Below are 27,555 nucleotides of genomic sequence, written 5' to 3'. Positions count from 1 at the left end.
AATTATAATTATAATTACTACTAAGTAGCTATAAATACTTATAGCTTAATAGTAGTTTTATTATCTAAGATAACTATATAAGTTACGTACTTACTAAATTTATTTATTATTACTTTCTAAGCTATCTAAGTTACTTAAATAATTATCTACTATATTATACTTATTCTAGCTTATAGATAATAATATAAGTAAAGTTTAGCTAGTTTTTAAATTAACTCTTATAAATATTCTAAAGATATTTATTCTACTTATTAGTCTTTAGTTTTTAGCTAAAACTATATTATATAACTACTATAATTTTATATTTTAGGTATAAGTAAAGGCTTTATTTTCTAAACTTATATTTTTCTTAGCTAGTATAAAAATATTACTAATAAAAAAGAGTTTAATTCTAAATAATTCTTTATTAAACCTATTCTTAAGCTCTTCTGCGCTTAAGTTAAATAAACTAACTAGCTATATATAAGCTTATATCTAGTAGTTAAGAGTACTCTTAAGGTAGTCTATATTAAAAATAACTTAATTCTTACTATATTAATATGTAGCTATTAGCGTAGTATTTATAGTTATTATTATTATTATTAAGAAGACTATAAAACTTTTTATAACTAGGCGCTCTATATCTATAATATAGTTAAATATAGTTATATATAATAATTTATAGTAATATATTTAAAGTAGTAAGCCTAAGTATAATAATAAGGCTTAAGATATTAAAATATAGAACTTAAAAGTAGAATTTCTAAGTCTATATTTTAATATTTTTTAAAATTTAAATTCTATAGTTTAAAACTTTAGTTACTTACTATTAACTATAGTTCTCTTTAATAAGTTAAACTATACTCTTCTTTTAATATTAAGCTTTATAATAACTACTTAGAGCTAAGAGCTCTATAGTAGCTCTCTAAAACTATATTAAATTAATAGCTTTAGTAGTAATTAATAAAAGTTCTAAATAAAGATTAATATAGCTATATATAGTAAAGCTAAGTAAGTATTTAGGAATATACTTCTACTATAATATAATATTATATAACTTAATAGTATTATACCTGCGTCTTATTACTAGTACGTTAATTAAATTAATAAATATATAATAGTTATATTAAGTCTACTTATACCTAAGTAAGTATAATCTAAACTATCTTAGAATTCTTTAGTATTATAATTAATCTTAGCTACTTAAATTCTATTAGTTTATAACTATTAAAGCTTAATTCAAACCTCCTTAAATCTACTAAAGAATAGATCTTATAACTAATTAAAATACAATAACTAAATTCTTGTTATCTTTAGTTATATAGGCTTATACTTCTTTTATCTATCTTTATATAACTACTATAAGTACTAGTAGTTTAACTAATATAAAGACTAGTAAATTAAACTTTAAACTTAGATGTAATAAAAAGAACATAGTAGATAAAAATAAATCTAATATAAAAGTTCTAATAAAATATATATATAGGACTATATAGGTAAGCTAAGTAGGTTGCAAATAATATACTTATACTATTATATAATATAGTAAATTCTAATAGCGTAGTAACTATATTTTACTATTATTATTTTTATTATTATTATAATCTTTAAATCTAAGTATTTTAGTAAACTTAACTGTATTATCTTTTTAGCTTTTATCTATAAGCTATATAGTAAGTATCTATAGTTAGCTTTCTATTTAGAAGCTATACTATAAGTTTTATTTACTATACTATTTTAGTCTTTTTTTATATTATAATATAGTTTATATAGTATATTTTTCTATAATTATAAATTATATATATTTTAATCTTAATAGATATATTTTATAATATAAGGTAATAATGTTTATTATTCTTTAAACTATTTTTTATAATTCTAAGTTTAGAAATTAGTAATAGCTAAGCTATAAGAAGTTTATAAAGCTAATATATTATAGTAATATTATAAAAAAGTAGTATACTTCTATAAGTAGTAGCTTCTAAACTTATTATTTAAAAAACTACTATTTTTTTTTATATATTATATATTAGGAGCCTAAGTATAGGTAAGGTAATATACTTTATATAACTCTTACTAGTACAAGTATAAGTAACACTACTAGATCTAATACTAGACAGTATTAATTCGTCTATCTATACTAGATAATTTACTATTACGTTACACTTTTGTGTATCTTATATTAGTTAGTAGTATAGAGTCTAATATTATATATAATATTGTAGAGGTTAATAAGTTAAGTAGCTAGATATAAATATAGCTTAAGCTAAGCTTCTACTTCTTAGTTAGTCTATTTACTAACCTTTATAATTATTTTTATTATAGTAGTTATTATAGCTAATATATAATATATCTAGCCTAATAGCTATACTTTATACTTTTAGTCTATCTATTACTACCTTAGAGGCTCTGCAAGCAAGGTAACGATCTAAGAAATCAACGGGGTTCACACTAGTATCTTACGTTTCTACCTCGTAGTATCAAAGTTCTATTTTAGATTCCTTAGCTAAGTCGCCTTTCTTCGCTTTGTGAAAAGATGCAGGTTATAGATAACTCGTATACACTCTTATTCATAGTATGCAACAAATACCCTAGCTAAAACTATATGGTATCCCGCAACGCCGTACAATGCACAACTATTGGTAAACTCCTGAACGAGCTATTTGCTCAACGCTGACACAAATAATAAACTATACAAGCATCGTATATATCGTAAGGCACGTCGTAGCCCCGGCTTAGAGTCTTGGTTCAGCATGGTTAGACGTGGTGTTCGCCTCACTCCCGTCTGGTCCTGCCTGATGTGCCGGGCTTTCATCCCGCCTCTCTCTTCTCGTCCGACCGGTAAAGACATCGCTTAGCCTGACACTGATGCGTCTATTTCTCCTATCTCGCGAACTGGCAACGTCCTCAGCGCTGGCATTGACACTGCCTGCTGCAATATCACCGCTTTGATTCCTGCCTTGCTCTCTCAGACGCCGAAGAGCGCCAATCCGTTCTTCAGGTGATGCGTTGGGTCGATGACGAAGAGAGAGGATGTCGAAAAGCGCTGTACGGCGGCGATGTGATGAATCGGCTTCAGGATTGAGAGGAGGGGCAAGCTCATTCTGATCTTGTGAGGTGGAGGAATCATGAGAGGTCACAGGACGAAGGTCGACGCGGCTGATGGGGATTAGCATACCAAGCATTGTGCGTCAAAGAACAGCTTACCATAATGGGCATGTGCCAGACACGTTCAACAACCAAGGGTCTACGCATTCTGGGTGGAATTTGTGATTGCAAGGAAGCACACGGAGATCTTGGCCCTTTTCAAAATCCTCAGTACAGATCGAGCATCCTAGAGCTTCATCTGACGATGCATTGTCTGTGGCCGCCCCCACGCCTGTGGCAACGGGCTGTGCAGGTGCGATGCCCGACTGATGCTCCTCCGATAGTCTTGGTGTCGCAGCTTCTGTCGTCCTAATTGAGTCGGGCAACGTATCCGGGGTGTTGTCTTCGTGGTTCGTAGTTGTGGTTAGGCTGTTAGGTCCTTCAGTATCTACGTTTGCACGATTTACATCTGGCGTCTCTGGTGTTGATCCCAACTCAACGTCGGCAGGTTTCGCAGGCTCCTTCTCCCCAAATTTGACAATTGGTATTGTGTCCAGTATGGCTCGCCCTAACCCCCTCGCTCTGCTTTGCCTTGGTCGGCCAAGGACGTTTCGAGGACCATATCGCTCCGGATGCCGGTGCGCGCGCACAGCGCCAGTAATGATGATGACGAGGAATAAAGCTGTGATGATTCCTGTGATACTGTATAGGATGATCATGGCAACAGCAGTGGACGGCGAAGGACCGAGTGGGTTTTGCTGGTATTGGTTGCTACCACCGGCGCTATTGCTTGCCTCATCCCGGCCTTCAACTTGCACAAAGTACTTCATGTGGGCAGGCAGGTCGATGATGGCGCCGAGTATCTTGGCTGAATCTTCCTTGTTCGTCATTGAGTATACAGCAAACTCCTCGATCATGTTTTGCGCGCTGTCCTGCGTATAGTTGCAGTAGTTGGACGCCGTGCTGTACAGTATGACGGCCGATATGTTGGCTTGGGTATAAGCCCGTTCGAAGACACTCTGCGGAGTGTCGAAGCCGTTGTAGTCGTTGGTGTTACAGCTGATGTACGCGATTTCGTCATTGGAGATTCGAGCAGCGCTGGAGTAATTTGTATTGTATAGGTTGCCCTTCACCTGGTCCTAGTCAGCGCATGAAAAGCTGTGCGACACGCAGTGTTTGACGAACGGATTTAGCGGCTTCCTGGGTCAATGGGATCAACTCGGCAATCGTGTTTCCGTCGCCTTGCGCATCAGCAAGCGGTAATGTGCCATCGTAGAGATTTGGACGCGCGGTAGAAGTGTTGGTGGAGGAGATGGTAGCAGCGGAGACGGTTGCGAACAAGACACACGCCAACTGCCACGGCAGGCGGCAAGGTGGCACGAGCAGCATTTCGACAAGTAGCGTGGATGCGGCGCGAATCGTGTAAAAGGAATATTGCGCGCCCCAGGCACGAACGAGCTGGGGGTCCTTCTTATCGATGACCAGCACAGCAGGTCCGACGCCCCATGGAGAGTTGGTCGCGAGCGCGGGGGTGCCGCTTCACTGGTGTCGGCCTTGAGAAGCACCCGACGATCCAAAGCGATTGTACGAGGTGACAGATGTCGCGCTTTCTCACTATCATGTCGCGCGCGAAGGTCAAACAGCGACAAAGATATTCATATAGTAAAAGAGGGTCGATTGAAGCCTCGGCGGAGAGGCGCGGATTGCCATGGCGTATCGATTGATCTTCTCATACCTACCCGCTGACGCTGGCGACCCACTAAAACGTGCCACTCCGAGACTGCCGCACCACAGGCGCGCAACCTGCAACCGTCTCTCCAACCCACCCACGTTAAATCGCCGCATTGCCCCACTTGATCGGCTGCTACTTGCTGTTGTCGTCGCATCGTGACCTGTTAGACATATCCGCCCTGCTCCGCCCATCTTCACTGCTCACCTATGGTATGCTGCTGCGATGCAGTCGTCAGCCCCATGGCTGAGCGTCACCCCCCCCCCNCCCCTCCCCCCCGGGCCGGCGCCATGTATCGTGAGACTATAAGCATCAGCAGTATCTTACTCCAAACCTGACGTCCAAGGATATCCCATCTGACCGCCTTGTCCATCTTCGCAGTCGTGGTTTGATTAGGTGGGCTATGTGCGCTATCTCTTGTCGCACCTCAAATTGCATATGAAAGACACCCTCTAATATCACAGTCACGAACTTGATTCGGAGTGATATCTGTCAACCCTAGTGGGATCTTTCCATGCAAAGGTTTAGCATTTACGCCACACTATGTGCAATTCACTACTAGCTAGACCCAAAGTACCAATTTTTCCTTTACGCCTACGCTATGTACCGTGTGTAACCTTCTGTCAAATACAGACAGTCATTAGTGTTCTCTTAATCTTCCTCCAGCATATGTAGACACCGAAACACGATGCTCTAATATGCAACACCACTACGACCCCTTGAGGGCGTTCTGAACGTCATGGACTGCACCTGCTGCTCGACCAAACCCCCCAACGCTAAAGTGTCCATTGGATCAACTCCCATCTTCTGGAAATCGTTGAAGCCAGACAGATAGAATCCAGCAATGACCACAAGATACGACAAGATCAGTATAGAGCCTTTGAAGTAGTTGCTTTTGCCTTCACCGTACATGTACGACAAGAGAAACACACAGAGTATAACAGTTATCATATCCCACTGAGGGAAGATGAGAGTGAACGTCTGGCTCGCAGCGTCTTGGGCGGGGATGTAGCTCGTGTGTATGGCACTGTAAAAGACAAGGGCCGGAATCTGGAGGAGACAAACTTGCAAAGCGTATGCAGAACCAATCTCCATCGAGAGGGCGATGTTGCCGTTCATGGCAAAAGAGATGGCGTTAAGAAACTCCGTTGTGTTAGGTACCAGCGCGAACAGCGTGATGCCTAAGAACTTCTCATCGATATCTGAGCCCTCAAGCACGCCATCCACGGTGTTGACGAGTATTTCAGCAATGATGGCATATGCTAGAGTCGCCGTTAAAAGAATAGCTGCACTTTTCTGTCGGCTCCAATTCGGTGCATCGTGACCTCCAGAAGCGTGTCCAGTGGCTGTATCGACCTCTTCGGGCGCAGCCTCCGTGTTTGTTCTTGTGTGAATTGGGCGCTCAACGTGCGCTTTGGTCGATGTATGAGCAAGTTGGGCAGCTTTGCGTGGAGCCCTAGTAACATCGCGCGTTGCCAGAGCTGTTGTAGTTGCCGCGATTTCTGTGATCTGTCGCGCAAGTGACTGAGCAGCATCATCTGTAAGACCCTCAACGTGGAAAGAGTGATGTGAATGTGCATCACTGTCTTTAGGTGGTACCATGTGCGGGGTGTGGCTGTCCGATTTGGAGACCGGCCGCCTGTCGTCCGAAAAGTTTTGTTCTGGTCCAAGCCCAACCTCCTGCAAAGTCTGGCTTACCATACGCTTGTACAATTGGCTGTCGCGAATGTGCGCACGGGAGACGGACTGCCCAGTCGATTGTCTGACAAACGAGGAGTGAGGGTAATCCATATGACCGCCTTGGCTAAGGCTGCTTGCACTCATTTCAAGTATCTTCTTTTCCTGGGCATCTGGTTCAGTCCAGATGGTAGCAGCATGAGTTCGAAGAGTGAATAGAAGACCGATGATGTAGGAGAAGAAGAGCATAGTAGCCGCAAACCAAGTGTAAGGCTTGACAGCTTCATTATAGAAGCGATCGTTCAATGCAGGTGTCTGTGAATAATAGCATCTACGACAGTCTCGTTCGAGGGGCACACGTCGGCTAGGGTGCACACATTGGTGACAGTTGAGCTCATGCTGATAAGTTTTAGCGGGGCAATGGAGGACGTCGGGATAAGACTTACGCTTCCATAGATCTGGTAGAACAGTGTTGGACCAAAAGCGCCAATGACGGCGAACAGGAGCATAGTCGAGGTGACACCAGCAGAGCGGACATTGAACCTCTGTGTCTTACGCTTCAAAGCACCAAAGCACATGGATAAGCCTGGCAGGAACAGGATACCAGCAAAGATGCTACCAATGATACTTCCCTCGACAAGCTGGGCTTTGCCCTGTTTAAGCGCCACACAATAGAGGAATACTTCGACCACCGTAGAAAAGAAAGCATTGATAGTGGCGCCTACACCCATGGAGGATTGAGCTGAGATGGATGCTACGGCTTGACCAATGAAGTATGCGAGCGGGATGATGGACAACAAGGCAAGGGTGAACAGCAGGAACTGGTCTGTCAACCAAAACTTCATCTCCAGGGCCTCGGCTAGGACGAAGTAGTCGAAGATGGTAAAGGCCACCAAGCCAAGGAGATTGATGAGGAAGATGTTGGTTCCATCAATGGTGTACTTCCAGTATTTGATTCCAACTGCGCGGTAGGTGCAGAGAAGTATCGAGGAAGACTCTCCAGGACGGCGCACGTTGCCGTTATCAGAATGGAACGAGAGGGCTAGAGGGTGACGCCGCAGATGATCGAACAGCAGCAGTGTAGTCTTGCCCATAGGTATTGTAAAAACAAGGAACCAACACAGGGCTGAGACGAGGAACAGCGAAGGTGTAAGGAAACCGTAGAAGAATAGGAAGAAGACAACTCGTCCAAGGTTCCACTTGCCACGGCCAAACAGCCTTCTTTTGGTGTTGGCAGTATCGGTATGAAGAACATTGGCTCGTCCATCTCTGCCAAGCAAGCTTGTCGTTTCTCCGCCGGCAGAATCAACGCTGTTGCGTCTCCGGCCGATTAGAGAGCTCGTACCGGTTGTTGGACCAAAGAAAAGGCGCCCTTCTTCGATATCACCGCTCTGCCACTGCTCGTACTCGCTGATGCTACGACCCTCCCCTTCGTCCTCTTCTATGTAAGCCTCATCCTGCATGAGCTTGACGTACTTGCCGAAAGGATAGAATAGATAGCCGGCAAGGTGGAAAAGCAGGCGAGAGTATTCCTTGCAGCTCTCGTTGAAGCCTAGCAGAGCGCATAGCAAACCACCGGCCGTGGCGACGACAGCCAACCACCAACCAAAGATCAGGGTCCAGGCGATGTTGAAGAGCAGCAGCCATCTACTGACGTAGAGACCTGGCGATGAATGAATGTCTGCTTCAGCGTTCCGCTGCACCGAACGGCCCTTTTTATAGAGGGCGGGCTTCCAGATCCTGATACCGAAGGGATGCGTGACGTTGATAGCATCCTGGCGATCGCGGAGGGTAAAGCTCTCTGCATCGCTCAAGTCGTCTTCTTCATCGCCGCCTCCGCTTTCGTCTTCGTCGTCTTCGGCTTGTACCGTCTCCTCACTGGACGAGGGCGTGGCGTCAGCATCAGCGGCCGTTGGCGCAGCAGCAGTCTCCTGCCCGGCTTCATCGTCTTCGGTCGAGTCGATGGTGGCTAGGTTGGGCGGCGGTGCGGCGGTGCGGCGCCGGACAGTCGATGGCTTGCGACGCAGCGGCGTCTGTCGCTGCTTCTTGTGCTGGTCCTGCTGGGCCTGGTCCAGCTCCACTTCTTCTTCGGCGTCGTCGACACTGAACTCCTGGCCCTTCTGTGGCCACTTGGACGATGTCGCGCGACGGCTCATGGGCGGCTTCTTGGGTTTGGTCGAGCCTTCGGATGTCGTCGCGTTCTGCTGGCGGCGCTCGATTGCAGACGTGATGGAGCCTGTAGTCGCGTCAGCCTCGTCCACTCTGTTGTTCTCTGGCTGCCAGGACGCCGCTCTTACCATAGCCAGAGGGCTGCATGGCAGCTTGCGGGCGTCTGCGCGCCGGATCCGTGCCTGACGCGCTGTGCGTGGGCGTGTCGCTGCCTGTGCCATAGGTGCTGCTCCGGCGCGACGTCTCGGGCGACAGCTTCGCCTTGCCTCCGGTGGGCGTCCGATCGTCCATGGTGTTGTCGCTGTGCAAAGAGCTCCAGATGTTTCGACAAGTGCAAGGGCAGCCAGTCAGAACATGTGTAGCTCAACCTTGTTTCGGGTGAGCTCGTATGGTCACAGCTCAAACAGTCAACTGCGAGGCTATCTATCTGCCCACGTCACGAATCGACCGCCGTGCGATGGCGACTATCGAGTGCGAGCAAAGATGCATTACAATGCTGGACGTGCCCCTCTGATGTGTGCATGTGTGTGGGAGCAAGCTGCAGATGACCTCGCTGGACGTCCGATTTCCCGGCGATCAACTGCACCAGTCGGGCATTTAGCGCCGAACCTCTCACTTTCCTCAGATAAGATGCACCACCAGCAATCGCTGCACGTAATGCACGGCACCCGCGGCAACACCATATACGCGTCTAGGCGCTACTTGGGGCCAGTTCTGCTATGTGGTCAAGGTGCCACTATGGCGGTGCCCAGGTGATGTCATGCTGTGGCTAGAGTTCCCGTAGTCTCGCTCTTGCATGTCACATGCACTCACATCAGACGAGTCCTTGACTTATCCTGGACATTACATTCGCAAGGTCCCTTGCGCAATCAGTCGTTGAACGTCGTGAATCCTACACAGTAGAAGCGCGGCAACAACAATCGCTTGCAATATGATCCAATCGCCGCCCAGACAGAGCCTTAATTCGTAGAGCCTGTGATGAAAGCTCAAGCGGAATGAAGAATGCCGTTGTGTTGGTCAGTTACTCGGTGCTTATCGATAGCGGACGACACGTTCCAGATCAACCGCGCGCCGTACATGATCGTCACCCGTCCACCATGTGAAGCACGCGCCGACTGAACGCGTCGCGCAAAATATGTATCACCTTTTCAAGTCCATATATCTCCATGCCACGAGTAAGGAAGGTGTGCATTCGAGTCTCCGCAACCACCAAGACAAGTCTAACAGACCCCAGAGTACTCGGTTCTTCTCCTCGGTCTCGACAATGCCGGCAAGACAACGCTGCTTGAGCAGATAAAAGGCACCTACACGCCTTCCCACCCCAACCTCAAAACTGTCCCGACGGTCGGACAGAATGTTGCTACCATCGCGCTTCCTCCTCCAAATCCACCAATATACCTCAAGATATGGGATGTTGGTGGCCAACACAGCCTTCGTGGGCTGTGGCAATCTTACTACAGTAGCTGCCATGCTATCGTCTTCGTCATAGACAGCAGCGATGTCGGAAACGCTACTCTTGCTGATATGAGCGCGAAGAACGCAGCAAGCATAGAGGACATTGGGCGCCTGGACGAGTGCAAGCTGGTTCTAGAGAGCGTTTTGGCCAACGAAGATGCTAGCGGCGTTCCCATTTTAATACTCGCCAATAAACAAGATCGTGAAGATTGTGTCGAAGTAGTACGGATCAAAGAAGGCTTTGTGAGGAGAGTGTTCGAGGGAGAAAAGGGTGGCAATGTGAGGGACAGCAGAGTACTCCCGTGCAGTGCTCTCACAGGAACTGGCGTGCAGGAGGCGGTCGAATGGTTATGCAGCAGGATGGCTTTCAACAAGGAGGCAAGACCACCGGTTATGAGGTAGTTCCAGACGCAAAGCTCGCCACGATGTCATGAATATACCCGCATTTTTATCTACTCCTGCGTCAGAAGCATCTACTTCAGATTCTTGCTTTCCCTGCATACTGTTTGACAACTTCGTACTTTCCTGATGACTCCTTCAAATTGTTAGAAGTTCTACATCTACAACTTTTTCTCGACTAGAAATCTCCCTAATTAGACATATATTCACCCTTCTTGCTACTTGGCTTCGTTTATCGACTTTGCACTGAGCATCATATGATCAGATTTCATCAAGGACAACCTTGGATCAATGGGATTGTGTTGATGAGCAAGGTAATTGCGAGCTTCTCTGGGTGTTCGCAGCCCGAGCTTCCGCGATAGCTATCTTCCAGTCATTTTTACTCGAATCCAACTAATTGGATCCGGTCTGCACCCAATGAGAAGCATGTTAGCACGAACAGCTGGAATAACATAGCATGGTCTGATCATACCTCTCCACAGCTCATGGGCTCATACTTTGCTACCTCACGCTCCGCGATGCAACCGTCTAATACACCAACCTTTTCGTTGACATCGAGGCCAAAGATGAAAGGCATACTGATGCGATCTTCTTGAGCTCTCGAAAACACTCTATGCACGGTGCTCACAGATGGACCATTGCCTACGCGCTGAAGGAAGTATCCGATATTGACCACAATTGTGCCAGGAATTTGTGTCGCCCCAATCCACTGTCCTCTTCGAGTCAGCACTTGTAGGCCGCCAGTCAAGTCCTGCCACAGCAGAATAAAGCACCGAAGGTCAGTGTGAGAGCCCAGCCCAACAACCTTGGACACTGCAGCTTCAGCAGGGGGTTTTCCCGCGTAAAAATTACATACACCATCGTGTCCAGACTCGAATGCGGAGGCATGGAATCAGTTCATGTCACACATGCATCTTGTAAAGACACACTTACATGTGTGACCAGATCGTCGAAGTTGTCCTCATCGAGGTCGAGGGCCAGAGCAAAGACGCGAATGAGACGGGTGCGAGTGCAAGGCATTCTTGCCAGAATGCGGTTGACCCGTCTTTGAAGTTAGGAATGTGCTGCGTTCCTTCCCATACGAATTCCTCTCCCCTGGTACCTGCAAGGATCTCGTCCGGAAATGATGACAGCGACGCGGCAGGGGTATGTAAACGGGAAGTTGGGAGTGGGAAACGTCGTCATCGTTGTGATTGTTGGCATAGAATTGTTAGATAGAGGCATCAGCGGAAGGCAAAATGCATGAAGTGTCAAGATGGTTATACTGGTAGCCACATGCCTACAAAAGGTGAGAGTCAATCGGACTCCCAGTTCATTATCAAGACCCCACTGACGCTAACCATGATATGTACCAAATGCTTTATGCCTCATGTGCTCCACTCTACCGATATGGACGTTCTCGTCCGATCGACTAGTACATCAGCGGGTTTCCCCTACTCCTAATACATACCACGATACCTTGATAATCCATGGGACTGATAGCACTGATCCCGTACGTCGTTGTTTGCGGTTTGAAGCATGCAGACGCCACAACTCAATCATAGCCTACACATCTTCCTTCGCCTGAATCTCGTTTGTCTCAGCGCTGACTTCATTCGCCCTCAATCTCGCTCGCTCTTTCTCCTTCGCTCTTTCGCTCTCCTTGTCTTTCTCCTCTTCCATCTTCTTCTGCCTCAAATACTGACAGAATTTGCTTCGATCCCTCATGACACCACCCCACTGCAAAGTCAAAGACATGAGATCAGTACATGTCTCGAGTGAATGACGTACAACCGTGACTTACCTTTATAAACACAAATGGCACAATACAAAGCGCCAGACTAAAGAAGCCTAGTAGACTCGTCGCCCACGCCACACCCATAGCCCCATACATTGGCTTTGCAGCGAACGGCAGCACAGCACCGAAAGAAGACCGGGATAGTGAGGCGGCAGCCATTGCACTACATATGTGAAGACACGGCGTTAGTGAAGTCTCGTATATATTTGGTACAGTTACAACTTACCTTGCAGCAAAAATTTCGTATGCGTCAACGAGGTAATTGAGTAGCGCCATGAATAGACACAGGTAACCCATGCCAAACAAGATGCCCGCGAGAATGGGCACGATCCAGTGTATGCCTTCTCTACTTGTCCAGCCAAGCCAAAACGCACTGATGACGAAAAATGGGCCTGCTATACATGCTAGAGGTAGACGACGCATCTCTTCATCCTGTGACCAAGGCCGGTTAAGACGTTGAGAGCGTGCCAGGTACCCTAATGTTCAACGTGCAAAGTCAGTGAACGTTTCACACACAGTATGTGGAAGATACGTACAGTCCCAAGAAAGATAGATACCAGCAGAGATGACTGCACCGACGCCAATGGGGAGAAATGCAATGCCGGTCTCTCCAGCATTAAAGTGATAGATGCCTTGGAATATGATGGGATAGGACTGTAAAAATATGTAGAAAATGGCATCTGGAAGAGAGGTATCAGCACATCGCTACCGCCGCGTATCAGCGAACAAAATTGGCTTACAGGCATAACTCAGGTACAAGCAAGTGAACAATACCAGAGGCTCGAAGCAGATCATGCGCAATGGTCTAGTCAAGATGACAGTGACGATGTGGTTCAAATCTGTCTTCTCTAATTCCAGGGGTGCCGCGATCCTTTCATCCCCAGTCTCTATGCGTAACCGATGAGCCCGACGCTTCAAGATTGTTGGACCATATGTCTCATCAAAGAAGTAGAACAACGGCCATGTTGCGCCGGCGAATATAGCTCCAACCCAGAAGGCCCAGCTCCAAGAGACAGCTGCAATGTAGCCTGATACCAAGGGGCCTAGGATCGGGCCAAAGGTTGTCGCAGCCTGATGTAAAAGGTGAGTATAGGATATCCGTTGTTAGCAAAATCGTCTTACCATGAAGATAGCCATACTCCTACCACGATACTTGGGGTTGTGATATATGTCTGCGCATATACCACCAACAACACTGATGGCACAGCTACCTCCCACGCCAACCAGCAATCTGAAGATTACTAGCGCTGCAAAGTTCGGTGCAAGAGCTGAAGCGACCGAAAAGATTGTGAAAATGCCGAAAGAAATCACCATGGTTCCCTTGCGGCCGTACGATTCCGACAGTGGGCCCCAGAGCATAGGACCGCATGCATAGCCGACAAGGTACATTGAAGTCGGTAAAATGAGTTTATACTCATCGTACTCGTTGAAGTGAAGAGATATAGGGACTGCAGCACCGGCTGCTAGGCTCGAGGTCATGGTACTGTTCATGACTATGTACAGGTCAGCTCTCCTAGCTATAGAAGTCGGACGGGGTTACTTGCCGCTCATGATGGCCACGAAAAGGGCGTAGATCTTCTTCCACTTCGTTTCTCATCAGCCTTGTATCATTTTTGGTACCGCACATCAACTCACGCGACCCCAGTTGTTGGGGTTTTCGGGATCTCCGTCTTCAAAGCGAATAACACATCGGCCACTCGCATGGCTATCGTGAACGCTCGACATTACCGAAGAAGCATTTGATCTTCCGGGCGAACTAAGCGTTGATGGTGTTCGCGAAGCAACTTTCTCAATTGCGTCTTCCTTTTCGGCATGGGAAGAATCGTCGACATCTTTTCCAAGTTCCCTCAGTCGCGCAGCACGCGAACTTTCTACGCCGGCTATATTGACCCGTTAGTGGAAACTAGCTCCAACATCACACTAAGAATGAGCATGCGTACTGTGATTCCTCGAGCTCTGCCAACTTCTTGAGCTTTTCTGACTCTTCGACGTAAAACTCCGGACAAGAGCGACCGGCGATGTGATAGCCTCGTGCTCCGGTCCTAAGCCTTGCTGTTCCCGGGAATAACTTCTCTCTAGATCGGCACTGTCCATGGTAACCATACGAACGGTAGACTTGTCTATCAGCACTAAAGCCTCGGACGGACGACATGTACTTTTGTAGAAACGATGGGAATCGAGAAATCGATCAGATGGATTTAGGTCTAGAGTGGAAACGCTTGACCCCGCGCACTTAAATCAGCTATCCGAGGTGCTTTTGTATGTGCCACAATGCCCTTGATCGATAATGATGTGGCTGCATGTTTGGCTGTCGATCACAGCTTTACCCCATTTGGAGTAGGCGGGGCTTGACCTACGAATGGATGACGGGTACCGTTTAGCTACCCGTGCAAAACCAAGCACCATAGGGCGTTGCTGTGCATCGGCTGATTTACCGATGCGCGGCTCCCAGGGACACCGGAACATCGCTGCGAAGCTTGCCTGGAATGAGTCACGTACATGGGTCTTTCTGCGCATCTGTTTAATCCGACGGCATGCATTGGGAACACCGATTCCGAACTTGACCTTATCTCGGAAAGGAGCCATCAGATTGAACATTGGTTCAACTCTGGTACTGGATTTTCTATCGGTGAACACAAGCTGGAAGCCCATGACTTCTGCGTTGCTTATGTTTCAAGGTTGATGCTGCGTCCAAACCGGCCATAAAGGGCCTTCTTCAACTCCCCCATCTCTTCTTGAATGCTTTCTAGCTTGGCCTTTAGCGCTTCTACCTCACCATCAATGTTCTCTGTGGAAGAACTTAGGAGTTCGAGAACCTGCGGCTGTGGTAAGGAGACAAAACAGTCACCCACTTTGTACCTGTGGCTGTGATTAGCTTCATGATAGCTATACTACCTCTGACGAGGGCCCACCCTGTAGCGGATCACAAAAAACTTACGGTACTTTCTCCTCTTCATCGACGAGCTCCAATTCGCCCGAGATCTCCTCCAAATCTTCCTTCTCCTTCTACGGTTACGTTAGACTACATACCGACCAACGGCGGCGTTTCGCAGCATACAATCTTGGCCCTCAGCTCTTCCTCGAGGATCTCCTCTTTTTGATGCAGCGAACTGAACTTGTTGATCTTCTCTTGATCCTCACGGCGCACCTCCAGATCCTCGCTCTGAGCTGAGGCCTCTTCGTCCTTGGTGAGCTGCCACAGTTAGCGCCAAACTGCGGAACACGATGCAAAAATTGTCGACACTTACCATACGGCGCTGCATTGTGATGCTAAGCGATTGCGGATGGTTTTATGCAAATTGAGTTGAATTGAAGCTGAGATGAATCAAAGAGCGAAGTGAGCGGTGTTGGTGGCTACACTCCGGCGTTGCTCGTGACTTCGGGTACGAAAAATGCCAAGACTCCTACGAGGCAGGGGCGAGCGCCCAGCGCAGTGGACTTTCAAAATCGTTCAAGACAGCCACACTGAGGACCACAATGACTCAAATTCGATATATACACTTCAGCTCCATTTTTGCCGTAATGATATGAGCATGTATCCTACTAAGCTGCCCTCTCGAATGTGGCGCCATATTCGTCTCTCTTCTCTACCAATTTGCTGCTCGTCTGACTATTCTGCGCATCGCTAAGAGCCCTCACGATATCACTTTCTGCCTTATCTCTCACCAGCTTCCGCAACGTCTGTATCAAAAAACCAGAGAACACATCTACTGACCAATCGTCCGGCACGATTGCCAACACATCAGCTACATCAAGCCAGCCTCCAAAGCGTTCCAGAAGTTCACTTGTTCGCTCAACACGTTGTGAAAGGTCTTCTATAGTCAGGAACTCTTTTAGCAGGTGTCCGAACATGCGTGACTGCTCAGGACGAGTAGGTATCTGGCTATGCGAAACAGGGGGTGCGCCTGGCGTAGCACGTCGATGTATGGAGGCGTAACCATACAAACAGTAGCTTATAGCAGTGTTGTAGTCGCCGAGACCATGGGTGAGCAGTTTTAGCGCTTCTTCGTGTCGTTCTTGTCGACCATTCAAGATGATCATTTCGGAGACCAGCTCTTGCTCATACGGCTGTAGGCGCGACAGAACTGTGTTCACATCGTAAGAGGATGTCTCGCTAAGTAATTGGAGCAGACGTATACGCGCATGCCACCATTCTGCAGCAAGAGCATTGTCGTTTATGAAGGAGAAGTACGTTGGTTTGGGTGGCTCCAGGATACGGTACGTCTCGTAGCTTTGCGACAGCGTGGCCCGCGATCCAGCGTTGCTTTCGAGCTCATTGATGACGCTGTCGAGATAGAAAGCAATGAGCTCATTCACATACTGTGGGTGCTGTGAACCATGTTAGCGAGAGTCACCTAATTATACTTCTAGTCGTACCTTCTTCTGACCGAAAACCAGATATTCCAGGTAGTCTTTGACCGCGCCTGGCGCTTTGTCCCTGAGCAAAGCAACAGCTCGGGTAGGATCAAACTTGACTCTACTCTGATCATCGGCGAATACTTGAACACCGAGTTTGGGGTTCCGATTAGCTAGCCAAGCGCCGTATTCTTCCACAAGTCCCTGATCCCGGATCTTTCGTAGGTAGTCGCGCACCTTCTGCTCGCCATCTACAAGTTCCCCTCCCTTGTCTTCTTCGCCCTCTATGATTCGTTTCCAGGTCGCCAGCACGTGTGACGCCTTGACGGAAGCCTTACAGTTACCTTGGTACAAGCGACTGAGCAGAAAGAGACGCTTGAACTGCTCTAGCAATTGAACAGCACGGTCGAAACACTCTACTTCCTTATCTACTAGGTCATAGAGTTCTGCTCGTTGGGCGCCTGGACTGGAGGTACCTTTCGCGCTGCCTTGGTCCAACAGTAAAAGAATATGAAGCAGCGCCGCATCGACACTCTTAAACACTGATGGGTCGTTGGTCACACTGGCCATTCCCTTTCGCCGTCTCCAAAACTGAAGGTAACGCTTTACAAAGTGCAAAAGATTATCACCAAAGGGACCATTGATGTTTGTCGGCATTGCAGATACGTCGTTCTGTTGCAAAAAATGCTCTACTAGGGTCGTGATGCCGCCGTAAATTTGTATGCCATCAGATCCTTGAACGACCTCTCGATAGAGAATCGGCATCAGGCTCAAGACAACGCGCGGATCCATCTCGCCCTCGATGAGCGCTTGTTCTGTAATGCGCTTCTCGTTCTCGAATATGATGATGTCGGCCTTTGTACGTAGGACCACGTCCATGAAGAGCATGAGCGAGGCCTTTTGACGAATGTATATGAGACTGAGGTATTCAGACTCATTTTGCGGTTCTCGTCCTCGAATATCGCCTAGTACTTTTTCTATGGCCCCCCTGGCGGGCTGAATGCGTGCCACATCTCCCACCTGCGCATACTGCGCAGCTTCAATTCGAGAATCTAACTGGGTCACTAGTGGATTGCGTACCGTCCACCATATCTGATCACCAGCCCAGACCACAATTCGAGACTGCAGTTTGGATAGGCGCTCTGCAAACTCACGATCGGCGGTCGCTTGGCTCTTTGCAACCCGAGGGGCCTCTTCTGCTGTTTCTTCGGTCGGAGTAAGATGCAGTTTCCGAACGGTTAATTTTGCGCCTATTTCTGGTATCACGAGATCGAAAGGCTGCACTACGGTGCGCATACCTATAGGCGTCGATATGTAGGAGCCATTGGTGTGCACTGGCAATCCGAGAGGACTGAAGTTGAGCCAGTACTTATCCACTTCGCCAGCGCTCGGATCTACATCCCATCGCTGTACCTCGACACCATAGGTAGTGTTGCCTTGTGATTCTCGATGAACGACGGCTAGCACGTAGCCTTCTTCAGCGTTCATGTCCGGACTGATAGATGCTGAGAAGTCCATGCCCGAGCCGTCGACAGCGATGGCATCAGGGTAGCTACTGAATTGAATACTACCCCTGCACATGTCCCCGTCGAGATTCACAAACATGCCGACACCTTGATCAGAAGGTGTTGTGCCGACCGTTAGTAAGAACTCGTTCGGATTTGGTGATGCGACGTGAGGTTTCAATGGGATGAATGGTGGCGGTTGTGGCAGTGGTGGCTCTTCAGCTTGTGGCCTATCTTCCTCTGTCGGAGGTGGCGGTAGAGGTTTGTCGGGTGAGGTTGCGCCGCCACGAGAACGACTAGACGATCTCTCATATTGTTCACCCCCCATGGGCACTCGCGCAGGGGAACGGGCAGGGGCTGGTGACATGTCCCGGGACAGCGATTCTGGCACGTCGAACCCATATCGCTGCGCCGGAGGCTGTGGACTTGCTGTTCTAGAAGGACCGCCGAGACCAAGCACATTCAGGCTAGTACTTCGAGCATGACCACGCTGCTCCTCAGGACCTCGTAGATGTCGATCTGCAGAAGAGGCGCTTCTAGAGGGTGCACTAGGTACGGTCGCCAAGTGCTCAGCAGCTCCACCAACATCACCAGCATCGGGGTCCAAGGATGAGATGGGGAACAGGCCTATCTTTTGCTGATGTACGATGTCCAGGAGGGCATACGAGTGCGCATCGGCAGCGCATGAGAAAGTATCTCGGCGGACGGAAACTAAGCAGCCTCCGTACTCGATTGCTTTGATCGCTTTTGGAGGGGAGTTCTCGGATATCTGCACCAGTCGTAGTCGCTTCTTCAAGCCAATGACGACGACTACGCCATCCTCAGAAGACCTATCGACGTCCTCGTTCAAGTCGACCCCTCCAACCCAAAGACATCCGATTGGCTTGAAGGTCGAGTCTGGGCTCAGCTCGGGCAGCGAGTAGATGGAGAGGGTATTGTTGCACAGTACGCAGGCCTTGCTGATCTTGGGAAGCAACAGGATCTGCTGCACGCCAGGCCCGTTGTTGTCATTGTGCGGCGGCTCCAATCGGGAGGCGATGATGGCAGTGGGTTCTTCGCAAGGGTCGTCGGTCTCTGGTGGTAGGAGGACGAAGTGGATGATCTCGGAGGCAGATGTCCCCACGTAGAGATTGCCGTCTAAACGCGTCAGTACCTGGCGAGGCGCACGTGGACATGGGGGCGCGCATACTCGATACTTCTACACACGTGATGCGCACGTCTGCAGAGGGGCCGTCAGCGGACAGCGGTAGGTTTGCGACGAGCTTGCGGAGGATGTAGGGGCCATGGAGCGGAGGCGGTCGCTGCGATTGGAAAGATGCTTCTGCCATGATTGTCGACCATCACACGCGCCATGACCGGCTACGGCAGTGACGTGTAGGAGGCGCGCATGGTGGATGGTGGAATGCGCTCGTGTTGCCTGGCGAGCTATGAGTGCCGCAGCCCACCAATTAGGGCCGCCCAACGCCGCACCTTCCGCGGTTTCACGCGAAGCTGTATGCATACGTAACCAAGTCCAGCCCGTGATTCCCAGCGCGCCGTAAGACGACATTTGAGCACGCTTGACCACGGCCGTAGGAGCTGCCAATCCTTTCGCATTCCAGCTGCACATTGTTCTTGCACCACGGGCGGCCACCGAAGCGCACCAATGGAGGGCGGAGTCGACATGGACGAGAGGGTCGAGACTCGAACAGCCGCGGAGAGGCAAGAGTCTGGCGCAGAAGACGAGCACGAAGAGGAGAACAAGTTCCAAAAGGCTATTGGCGCGTGGCGCAGTACGAACATGCACGACCAGCATCATGGGCCAGGGCTAACGATGCGCCAGACATCGATCTCACCACGCTCATCCCGCAACTCGATACGGTAGCCTCGGATCTCGTCGCGCATCAAAGAGACACGCTCACGCAAAGAAAAGATCTCGCGCAGAAGACCAAAGACTTCCGGAAACTCGACGATGCCAGCAAGCTCAGCGACATCAAAGGCCTCTTGAAGTGTAAGTCTCGACTCGCGCCGCCCAGCGTGCTCTGCTAAGTCAGATTCACAGCATACCAAAACTTCATTGATCTTATTTCAAACCAGTCCAAGACGGTGCAGGCCGCCTTCTTCCAAGTCTACTCGCCGCTCTCTGAAGCACCTGACCCGTATCCGCTCCTCGAAGCCTCCGTCGACTCGCTTGTCACTTCGGAAGAGCTTGTGCCCAAACTCACGTCCGAAAACGAGCGCCTGCAGAAGACGGTGGCGAGTCTTACTACACAACTTGACGAGTCGGACAAGAACTTGGAGCAGGAGCGTGCAGCGAGGAAGGCCCTCGAGGACAGCCGGGACAGCAAGATCAAGGATGTGGAGGCATCATGGTCGGCTGTCCTGAATGAGAAGCAAGACAACTGGGAATCCAAGGAGAAGAGCCTAGAAGAGAAGGTCGAGAACCAGGATCGACTACTAAAGGAACTCAAGGCCAGTTACGAAGTCTCACAGCGACTTGGCCAGGGAGAGGCCACCGACGAACAAGGCAGCCGGGGCGCCACTGCTGCCGAGCTTGACATCGTCAGCTCAGAGCTCGAGCGAACAAGCCATCGATTGGCCGAAATCACGGCACGAAACGAGCAGTTACGCCTCGAACTGGCCCAGTCTGCGTCCGCACCAGCGCAGCAGCTTGCTGCTGAAGATGACCCTGCTTTCCTGCGACTCCGTTCCGAGAACTCTTCACTCAGGCGAAAGCTTGAGAATGCCCGGTTTGAAAAAGACTCCGACCGAACACGGCTCGAAACTGAGACGAGAAGCCTGGAACGTGAGATCAAGTCACTCAAGAGTGAGAAGGAAGCTCTTCGCGAGAAGGTACTCAAGTGGAGCGATTACGAGAATGTGAAGCAGGAACTAGAAGTGTTGAAGGTATGCTTGTCAAACTGCATTTTCAAGCCAAAGCTAACTTGTGCTAGTCGATTGAGTTCGCGACAGGCGATGATGACGACGAAGCCACCGAGGTCGCACTCTCACAAAACAATGCGTCTAGCAAAGGCAAAGGCGAAACACTCGAACAGCTGCTACTTGCTCGCAACAAGAAACTCAGCAACGAACTTACAGTAATGCGAGTCTCACACCAGGATCTGCAGACCAGACTTGAAGCTTTGCAAGAAGAACTCTCCAACACAAACATGGACTTGGAAAAGTCACGACAACTCAACGAAACACTGGAAGCCGATCTTGAGAAAGTCCAGCAAGAAGCGACCAATGCCTTTGACCCATCTGGCATGTCAGTCGCAGGAACTTACGTATCGCGTTATCCACAATCTTCCTTTGCTGGGGGCCGAAGAGGCCGCTCATCACCCACTTCGTCCATCATCTCTGGCTTCGACAACTCGTCGCAAGCCCCAACATTAGCGTCTCTGCGCGCTGGAGGCGGTGGTGTCGAGCCCATGGGAGGCGGTTCTGGTATCCTCCCGATGATTACCGCCCAACGCGACCGCTTCAAGAAGCGCAACTCTGAGCTCGAGGCTGAGCTTCAAAAGTCCTACCAAACAGTTTCATCATTGCGAAGTGAGATTGGCGCGCTACAGAAGGACAACCTGGACTTGTATGAGAAGACGAGGTATGTGAGCAGTTACAACGCGGTCAACCGAGGGCCAGCATCCAGCGCCTCGAGTTACGCTACCAACCCTAATCCCTCGGCCATCAACATGGGCGACGGTGGAGGTTCAACGGTCGATACCAAGTACCGATCAGCCTATGAATCTAACCTCAGTCCCTTCGCCGCGTTCCGAGGTCGCGAAAGCGCAAGGGCTATGAAGCGCATGCATCTCTTCGAACGCATGATCCTGCGGGTCACCAAGTTCGTACTCCAAACACGAACAAGTCGCAACATCTTTGCGGGGTACTTACTGGCGTTGCATTTCATGGTGTTCTATTTCTTGTTTAGTTACGAGGTGAGTACAGGCGCAGCGGTCGTTGTTGGACCAAGCGTACCTGGAGGGCCTGTTCCTGGGCCGGAAGATGCGGCGGCGTGGCATAACGAAGACGAAGGAACGTCGTAATGGGCTGAGAACTAGCGAAGGATCAACGTCTCCAGACGTCTGTACTATTATGTGGTCTTCAGCATGTGGGCGTTTCTATTCTGGACTGGCTGTAGCGTGCCGGCCATGTCGCACGCCCTGGTTTTTTCGATGAGTTTGAGAGACATGTTTAGTCTGCTTGACTTTCAACAAGACGTATCGTATCACAACAGACAGTCTGCTTGTTTTTGATCGGCCTCGTGATGATTCACGAAGCAGCTTCTTCATAGGCCCCAAGAGACCGAGACAAGTGCAAATACGCACCTGCAACAAGTAACACCAATAGCGAATGTCAATAACCTCGCCTTGAGTCTCCTACAGGCCCCAATTGCTTGCCGTATAACCATTTCTGATATTATGGTGCATGGGTTTCTTGACTATGTGGCGGCTGATAAACATGTCGCGTGGCGAATGATCACAGGGAAGACTTCGAATATGATACTTCGGTCTCCATACTGACGCGTACTTGACCGGAAAACGTAGGACGGAGAGACGGCAAAGAAACGAGCCACTCTTGACCCAAGACTGCCAAATCTTTCTACAAGCGCGAAGGACGTTCCACGGTTATGTATGGTGTCTTGCGATATCAGTATTTCTGTATGGGTAATTACCAGTTTGCAAGGCGACACGCCCATCCATGCCCCCCTTCCTAGTCTTTTCGCAGCCGATCAACCGCTCTCGACAATCGTCGACCAACGAACCCACTGTGGAAACAGAAATGCGGCATGCAAGTGCGGAACACAAAACAAGTTTAACATGCACGACATCGACATCCCTAGCCAGCCAGCGGCGGGTCGACAAGCTAAAGCAAGAACATCATCCTAGAAACCCGTTCTGCGGCCTCTGCTGCCAATAGCGAAGCGCTGGCATAAGAACGTTCGAGGCGCCCTTCCTGTCCACGTCTGCCATTGGTCGGCCATGGTGGGTACTTGAGTGGGAAATATTAGCTGTCATTTCTCCGCTCGATGCAGTCTGTATTAATAGTCATTATTGTGGATTTGTGGTCTTTTTCTGGTAGAGGTACCTTCTACTTTAGGCATAGTAGATGATACGGCTTGTTAGGTAGGTTCACCGGGTACATGGGTACTTTAGCAGCTGAGATTGTGTGTAGGACGGGCGGCTCTGCGGGTGGTGGGGATGCAGAACGAAGGGAAGGAAATTGGAAGGACTAGGTGTGGAGAGAGCGATTGCTGGACCCGGTGGTTGCGGAGGTTGCAAGGTCACGCACTGTAGTAGAGGATCTTGGAGGTGTGCTATTTTCAATACAAACTTATCGTTGAGGGGGAGATCGAGGAATTGAACGCGCAGTGCTTGGTGATGTGTACTCGCACAGGAGGGCGGCATCCGGCTGACTTAGTTGAAGAACCATCATCAAGTATCTATCTTCACGACCACATAGCCTCGATGACATATTCCCATCAGCAGCCTCGCATGTTCAGAATTTGTTCCGCATCAGCAGCTCAATACACATAATCTCGCTCCCGAACTCTTACCAACCTCCCCTCCGTCCAGCCCCCAAAATAGCCATCTCGCCAGCGATTCCCACGGGCGTCTACGCCAAAAACGAAAGTAGTATAGCGGCTGTCAAGCGCCTCGGTAGATGAGCGAACCACGGCGCACGAACCTTCTGTGCCCTTCCTCTCGATTCTTGTCAGCCAGTCGTACCCTGGCTGGCTATATTTGGGGTCTTTTTCTACTTTAGCGAGCGACACGGTCTGGTTGGGCAAGTGGAACTGGCGGTAACGGTTGATCGGCTTCGTGTACATGGACATGTAGGATCTGTGTGGAGCGGACTAGGCGCTGGGGAAAGAAAAGATGGCTGTCGTGTGCTTGCGACGTGTGGCTGCAGTTTCTATATAGGAACATGGCATAGACGGCCTTGTTCACGGTTTACTCACCCATCAACGCGCTCTCCTACGCTCGCCCCTCACCAAAACAACTGTTCCGCTTTCGTGCTTTCCTTGACCTTGGAGCTCTTTCCTTGAATAGGTTTTCGCTGTTTACGTTCCGTCTTACCACGTTTTCATCTCGCTTCGACGTGTTCCTTTCTTACATCACGGACCTCATTGCTTCCGACAAGGTCTTGTAATAGATCAGCACCCTGACCGATATTCTATTCCAAGAAAAGATTGCACGCATCCTAGCAACACCGGCAAGGTCAACATCCGCTTCACATTCGTGATATAACATCATCACCGTCTCGTCCACCGGATCGACATTACACAACATCCAACACCCGGCAATCAGTACCAAGCACTCGATCCATATTACCGCCAAGATAACACAAGTCGATAATCAAACATGATCTTCACTACCACTCTCGGCCTTGTCTTGGCTCTGGCCCCGACTACCCTCTTCGCTGCTCCAACTCAGACTGTCGACTCGATAGCAGCACTCGTCCCGAGACAGCATCTGGCGGAGCTGCCAGCGGCTGTGTACGACGAGTTGAGGAAGACAAACTCACTATGTGATCTGTCAAATGTTGCACTGCCTGCTGGTATGTATCTGGTTCCTTCCAATAACGCATGGCTCGTAGATGCTAATAACAAGTAGCACCCACACCCCTCGCTGCTCCAGCGCAAGGCACCACTCTCCGCCACATCGCTATTGGTCGCGGCACCCAGAACTACACCTGTGCTTCATCTTCGTCTTCCGATGTGCCCAAAGCTGTGGGCGCTGTAGCCACGCTCTTCAATGCAACCTGCGATGCTGCCCGTCTCAATGTCAACACACTCGCCCAGGTAACCACGCTCGCACTTGATTATGCCATTCCAAACTCCGCCGAAGCAGAGCAGCGGATATCAGGCCACCACCAGTTCACTGCCGCTGGTGTCCCTCTCTTCATGCTGGAAACCGACAAGGCTAACTACGGCCGCGTCGAGTGCAAGGTCGACAGCAAGAGCGCTGCACCCCAGGCCGCAGCCAAGGGTACCAACGGACTTGGAAGTGTGCCATGGCTGAAGCTGAACGCCACCGTCACTAGTGAAGGCGCTGACCCCTGGGCTTACAACGAGGTCTACCGGATACATACCGCTGGAGGCATGGCACCCAAAGACTGCAGTGGAATCGAGGGAAGCTTTACCGTCGAGTACAGCGCGCAGTACTGGTTTTATGCATAAGCAATGATGGCATAGCTGCAGTTGTCAATTTTCCTTCTTCTTCCCCTTGTACAGAGCATTTTCATCGGCGTTCAGGGCGCAGAGTACCGGTTCAGCGTTCCGGTAAAGCATACAAGCCTACGGGTTTTGGTAGATAGCACTCCTTTTCTCACGATGTCTGTCAAGCCTGTAGATGGGCGACAGCAATCGTAATATTCAATCGCAAAAACTTTTCCTGATTATCTTAACCATGCTCAGCTGAGGTCTTCCTTCAACTGTCTTCCAGCTGTTCTCTTTTCGACTTTCGATACCTGGAACTTCTCTTCCTGAGCAGTGTCCCTTTATCGGCGTCCATGTCAACCACAAGCCTTTTTCCCGACTCTTGTTTTGCCTGGGAGATCTTCTTAGGCCAATCCTTACAGATGTCAATCCGTGATCTGGGTGCAAACATTTCCAAGAGGAGGTAGATCAAGTAGTCGACGATGACACAAATACAAAAGAGCTTGCCCGCCCAAATCCCGCAGCCGAAATATCTCTTCAACCTCTCAATAAGAGCAAAGCTTTGCACGCCCGCGCGACCACGGGTGGCGCTCCAAGCGCCAGCTGCGCCTGCACCTTGATTAAAATCACTATGACTGATGACGCCACTGATGCCATCATACACCCTCTCCGTTCGTTGAGCTATATCGGTCCAGGAGTACATCTGCTTTACCTGGTTATGAAACAGTTCGGTCCGGACTTTACCGGCTCTCAGTTTGGCGATAGCACGACCAGTAGCTTCAACAAGCTCGTCCTCTTCAGGCGCCGCAAACTCTACCATGTGCGTAGGCAGCACCTCGGGAATGCCACCGACTCGAGTTGCCACAACATACAGACCGCAGGAAGCAGCTTCCACGATGACCGTACCAAACGCCTCCGTCAGTGAAGGGCATAGATAGATGTGGCCACGAACCATGACGTCTCGGACTTCCTCATGACGGACTGGGCCAATCATGAGAACCTTGTCTTGTAACACATTGCGCTCGATCATCTGCTCGAGATCGATAGCCTTGGGTCCATTACCAGCGATAATGAAGCGTACGTTAGGGTTTGCGGCCACAATGTGGGGTATAGCGGCAACCAAGAGGTCTGTGCCTTTGTTATAGTAGAGTCGCTGAATCACAATGACGGTTATGGTCTCATCCGGGTCCATGGGCTGTCGCGGTCCCGGTGCTTTCATGTGTCTAGCATCGACCACATCGTGCGATAGAGGACGGAAGTTCTCTGCAACGACCGCATTGGGGATGACGGAAACCATGAGAGGGTCCAGTGAGGCTCGAAGTACGGTGTTTTCTTTGCTACAGCCTATCAGCATATGCCAGACGATACGAATGAGACACGCACCAAGTGTGACTGACGCATATGACATGGTCGACATCGCTCAACGTGAATTTGAGGAGCTTGTTGGTAAGGATACTCCCAGCATCCGCAAAGCCAAACAGGCTATGGTCTGTGAAGACAGTTCTCAATCCCATGGTCCGTGCATGCAATATGGCCTCATGGCACAGACTACTCAGGCTGGCGTGTCCATGTACGATTCCAATGCGCTCGCGAATGACAATATTGCGGAAGATGGGAAAGAAGGAGAAGACGGTGGGGAAGGTGGTCTCGCGGTATATAACCCAGAATGGGACGTAGTAGACCTTGAGACCGTTGGTCAGATATCGGACGCCTTTCCGACCGTTGTACGCATGTGTGATGACGATGACCTTGTGTCCACGATCTATGAGTTTCTGGTTGTGTTAGGGATGTACAAGTGGGGGATATTGAGCAGCCTTGCACTTGACAATTGGTACATATGACTCTCTACTCCTCCTGAAACATATGAGTACTATACTGTTCGAAATGGCATGACATGGCCCGTACCGGGTTGGGGGTAGAAGTTGTCGCTAACCATGCTGTTGCGCGTGAGCTCTTGACATGATGCAGGGTCTGGATCCAGAACGTACGCAATGTTGTAGGGCATGTTGGCGGATTGTAAGGACTGGCTCCTCGCATCTGCTCATAGAGAAGACACATGGCAGCTCAGGACATAGATGCGGTGGCGACGCTGCATGAATGCGTTGCTGTAAACATGGCGCCGTCGCGAATGGGTGCAAGGCATGGCGCGGCGCGTCACTGGTCGGCGTTTAGCGTGTTGGAAACTCCGACCAAATTTCGAGGGTCCAGAATAATTTGTAGCCAACTTCACCGTCCTGCAGTCGCAATCCGTCGCGAATCCCACCCGGCTGTTTTCTGAACC

At 49.3% G+C, this 27,555-nt stretch overlaps 8 protein-coding genes across 8 annotated transcripts; 3 read left to right on the top strand and 5 right to left on the bottom strand.

Annotated features, from left to right (window-relative positions):
- Positions 1 to 2,714: 2,714 nt before the first annotated feature.
- Positions 2,715 to 4,455, bottom strand: GT037_001386 (ring finger domain-containing; the record flags this gene model as incomplete). Its single annotated transcript, XM_038926433.1, has 3 exons — positions 2,715 to 3,138; positions 3,187 to 4,199; positions 4,252 to 4,455. The coding sequence occupies 3 exons, from the start codon at positions 4,453 to 4,455 to the stop codon at positions 2,715 to 2,717; spliced, it is 1,641 nt and encodes a 546-aa protein (XP_038792289.1).
- Positions 4,456 to 5,488: 1,033 nt separating this feature from the next.
- Positions 5,489 to 8,932, bottom strand: GT037_001385 (calcium permease; the record flags this gene model as incomplete). Its single annotated transcript, XM_038926432.1, has 3 exons — positions 5,489 to 6,871; positions 6,919 to 8,708; positions 8,770 to 8,932. The coding sequence occupies 3 exons, from the start codon at positions 8,930 to 8,932 to the stop codon at positions 5,489 to 5,491; spliced, it is 3,336 nt and encodes a 1,111-aa protein (XP_038792288.1).
- Positions 8,933 to 9,776: 844 nt separating this feature from the next.
- Positions 9,777 to 11,091, top strand: GT037_001384 (adp-ribosylation factor 6; the record flags this gene model as incomplete). Its single annotated transcript, XM_038926431.1, has 3 exons — positions 9,777 to 9,825; positions 9,876 to 10,497; positions 10,869 to 11,091. The coding sequence occupies 3 exons, from the start codon at positions 9,777 to 9,779 to the stop codon at positions 11,089 to 11,091; spliced, it is 894 nt and encodes a 297-aa protein (XP_038792287.1).
- Positions 10,889 to 14,366, bottom strand: GT037_001383 (mfs general substrate transporter; the record flags this gene model as incomplete). Its single annotated transcript, XM_038926430.1, has 12 exons — positions 10,889 to 10,903; positions 10,968 to 11,308; positions 11,848 to 11,906; positions 12,045 to 12,214; positions 12,279 to 12,435; positions 12,499 to 12,748; positions 12,809 to 12,952; positions 13,013 to 13,343; positions 13,395 to 13,755; positions 13,813 to 13,856; positions 13,908 to 14,152; positions 14,213 to 14,366. The coding sequence occupies 12 exons, from the start codon at positions 14,364 to 14,366 to the stop codon at positions 10,889 to 10,891; spliced, it is 2,271 nt and encodes a 756-aa protein (XP_038792286.1).
- A 572-nt stretch (positions 14,367 to 14,938) lies between these two features.
- GT037_001382 (uncharacterized protein) lies at positions 14,939 to 19,461 on the bottom strand (the record flags this gene model as incomplete). The annotated part of the gene is made up of 7 exons (XM_038926429.1): positions 14,939 to 15,131; positions 15,211 to 15,278; positions 15,331 to 15,465; positions 15,521 to 15,542; positions 15,817 to 16,601; positions 16,650 to 19,270; positions 19,323 to 19,461. 7 exons carry the CDS (start codon positions 19,459 to 19,461, stop codon positions 14,939 to 14,941), a joined length of 3,963 nt encoding a protein of 1,320 aa, XP_038792285.1.
- A 317-nt stretch (positions 19,462 to 19,778) lies between these two features.
- On the top strand, positions 19,779 to 22,158 carry GT037_001381 (uncharacterized protein; the record flags this gene model as incomplete). The annotated part of the gene is made up of 4 exons (XM_038926428.1): positions 19,779 to 19,905; positions 19,956 to 20,123; positions 20,175 to 21,019; positions 21,067 to 22,158. The coding sequence occupies 4 exons, from the start codon at positions 19,779 to 19,781 to the stop codon at positions 22,156 to 22,158; spliced, it is 2,232 nt and encodes a 743-aa protein (XP_038792284.1).
- A 2,319-nt stretch (positions 22,159 to 24,477) lies between these two features.
- GT037_001380 (uncharacterized protein) lies at positions 24,478 to 25,295 on the top strand (the record flags this gene model as incomplete). The annotated part of the gene is made up of 2 exons (XM_038926427.1): positions 24,478 to 24,673; positions 24,727 to 25,295. The coding sequence occupies 2 exons, from the start codon at positions 24,478 to 24,480 to the stop codon at positions 25,293 to 25,295; spliced, it is 765 nt and encodes a 254-aa protein (XP_038792283.1).
- Positions 25,296 to 25,545: 250 nt separating this feature from the next.
- Positions 25,546 to 27,279, bottom strand: GT037_001379 (glycosyltransferase family 4 protein; the record flags this gene model as incomplete). Its single annotated transcript, XM_038926426.1, has 3 exons — positions 25,546 to 26,611; positions 26,658 to 27,036; positions 27,180 to 27,279. The coding sequence occupies 3 exons, from the start codon at positions 27,277 to 27,279 to the stop codon at positions 25,546 to 25,548; spliced, it is 1,545 nt and encodes a 514-aa protein (XP_038792282.1).
- Positions 27,280 to 27,555: the final 276 nt, after the last annotated feature.

The sequence above is a fragment of the Alternaria burnsii genome, assembly GCF_013036055.1.
Source record: "Alternaria burnsii strain CBS107.38 chromosome Unknown 705, whole genome shotgun sequence".
Lineage (NCBI taxonomy): Eukaryota > Fungi > Ascomycota > Dothideomycetes > Pleosporales > Pleosporaceae > Alternaria > Alternaria burnsii.
Note: the sequence above shows the minus strand (reverse complement) of the source record. Positions and strands in the feature narration are given on the sequence as shown.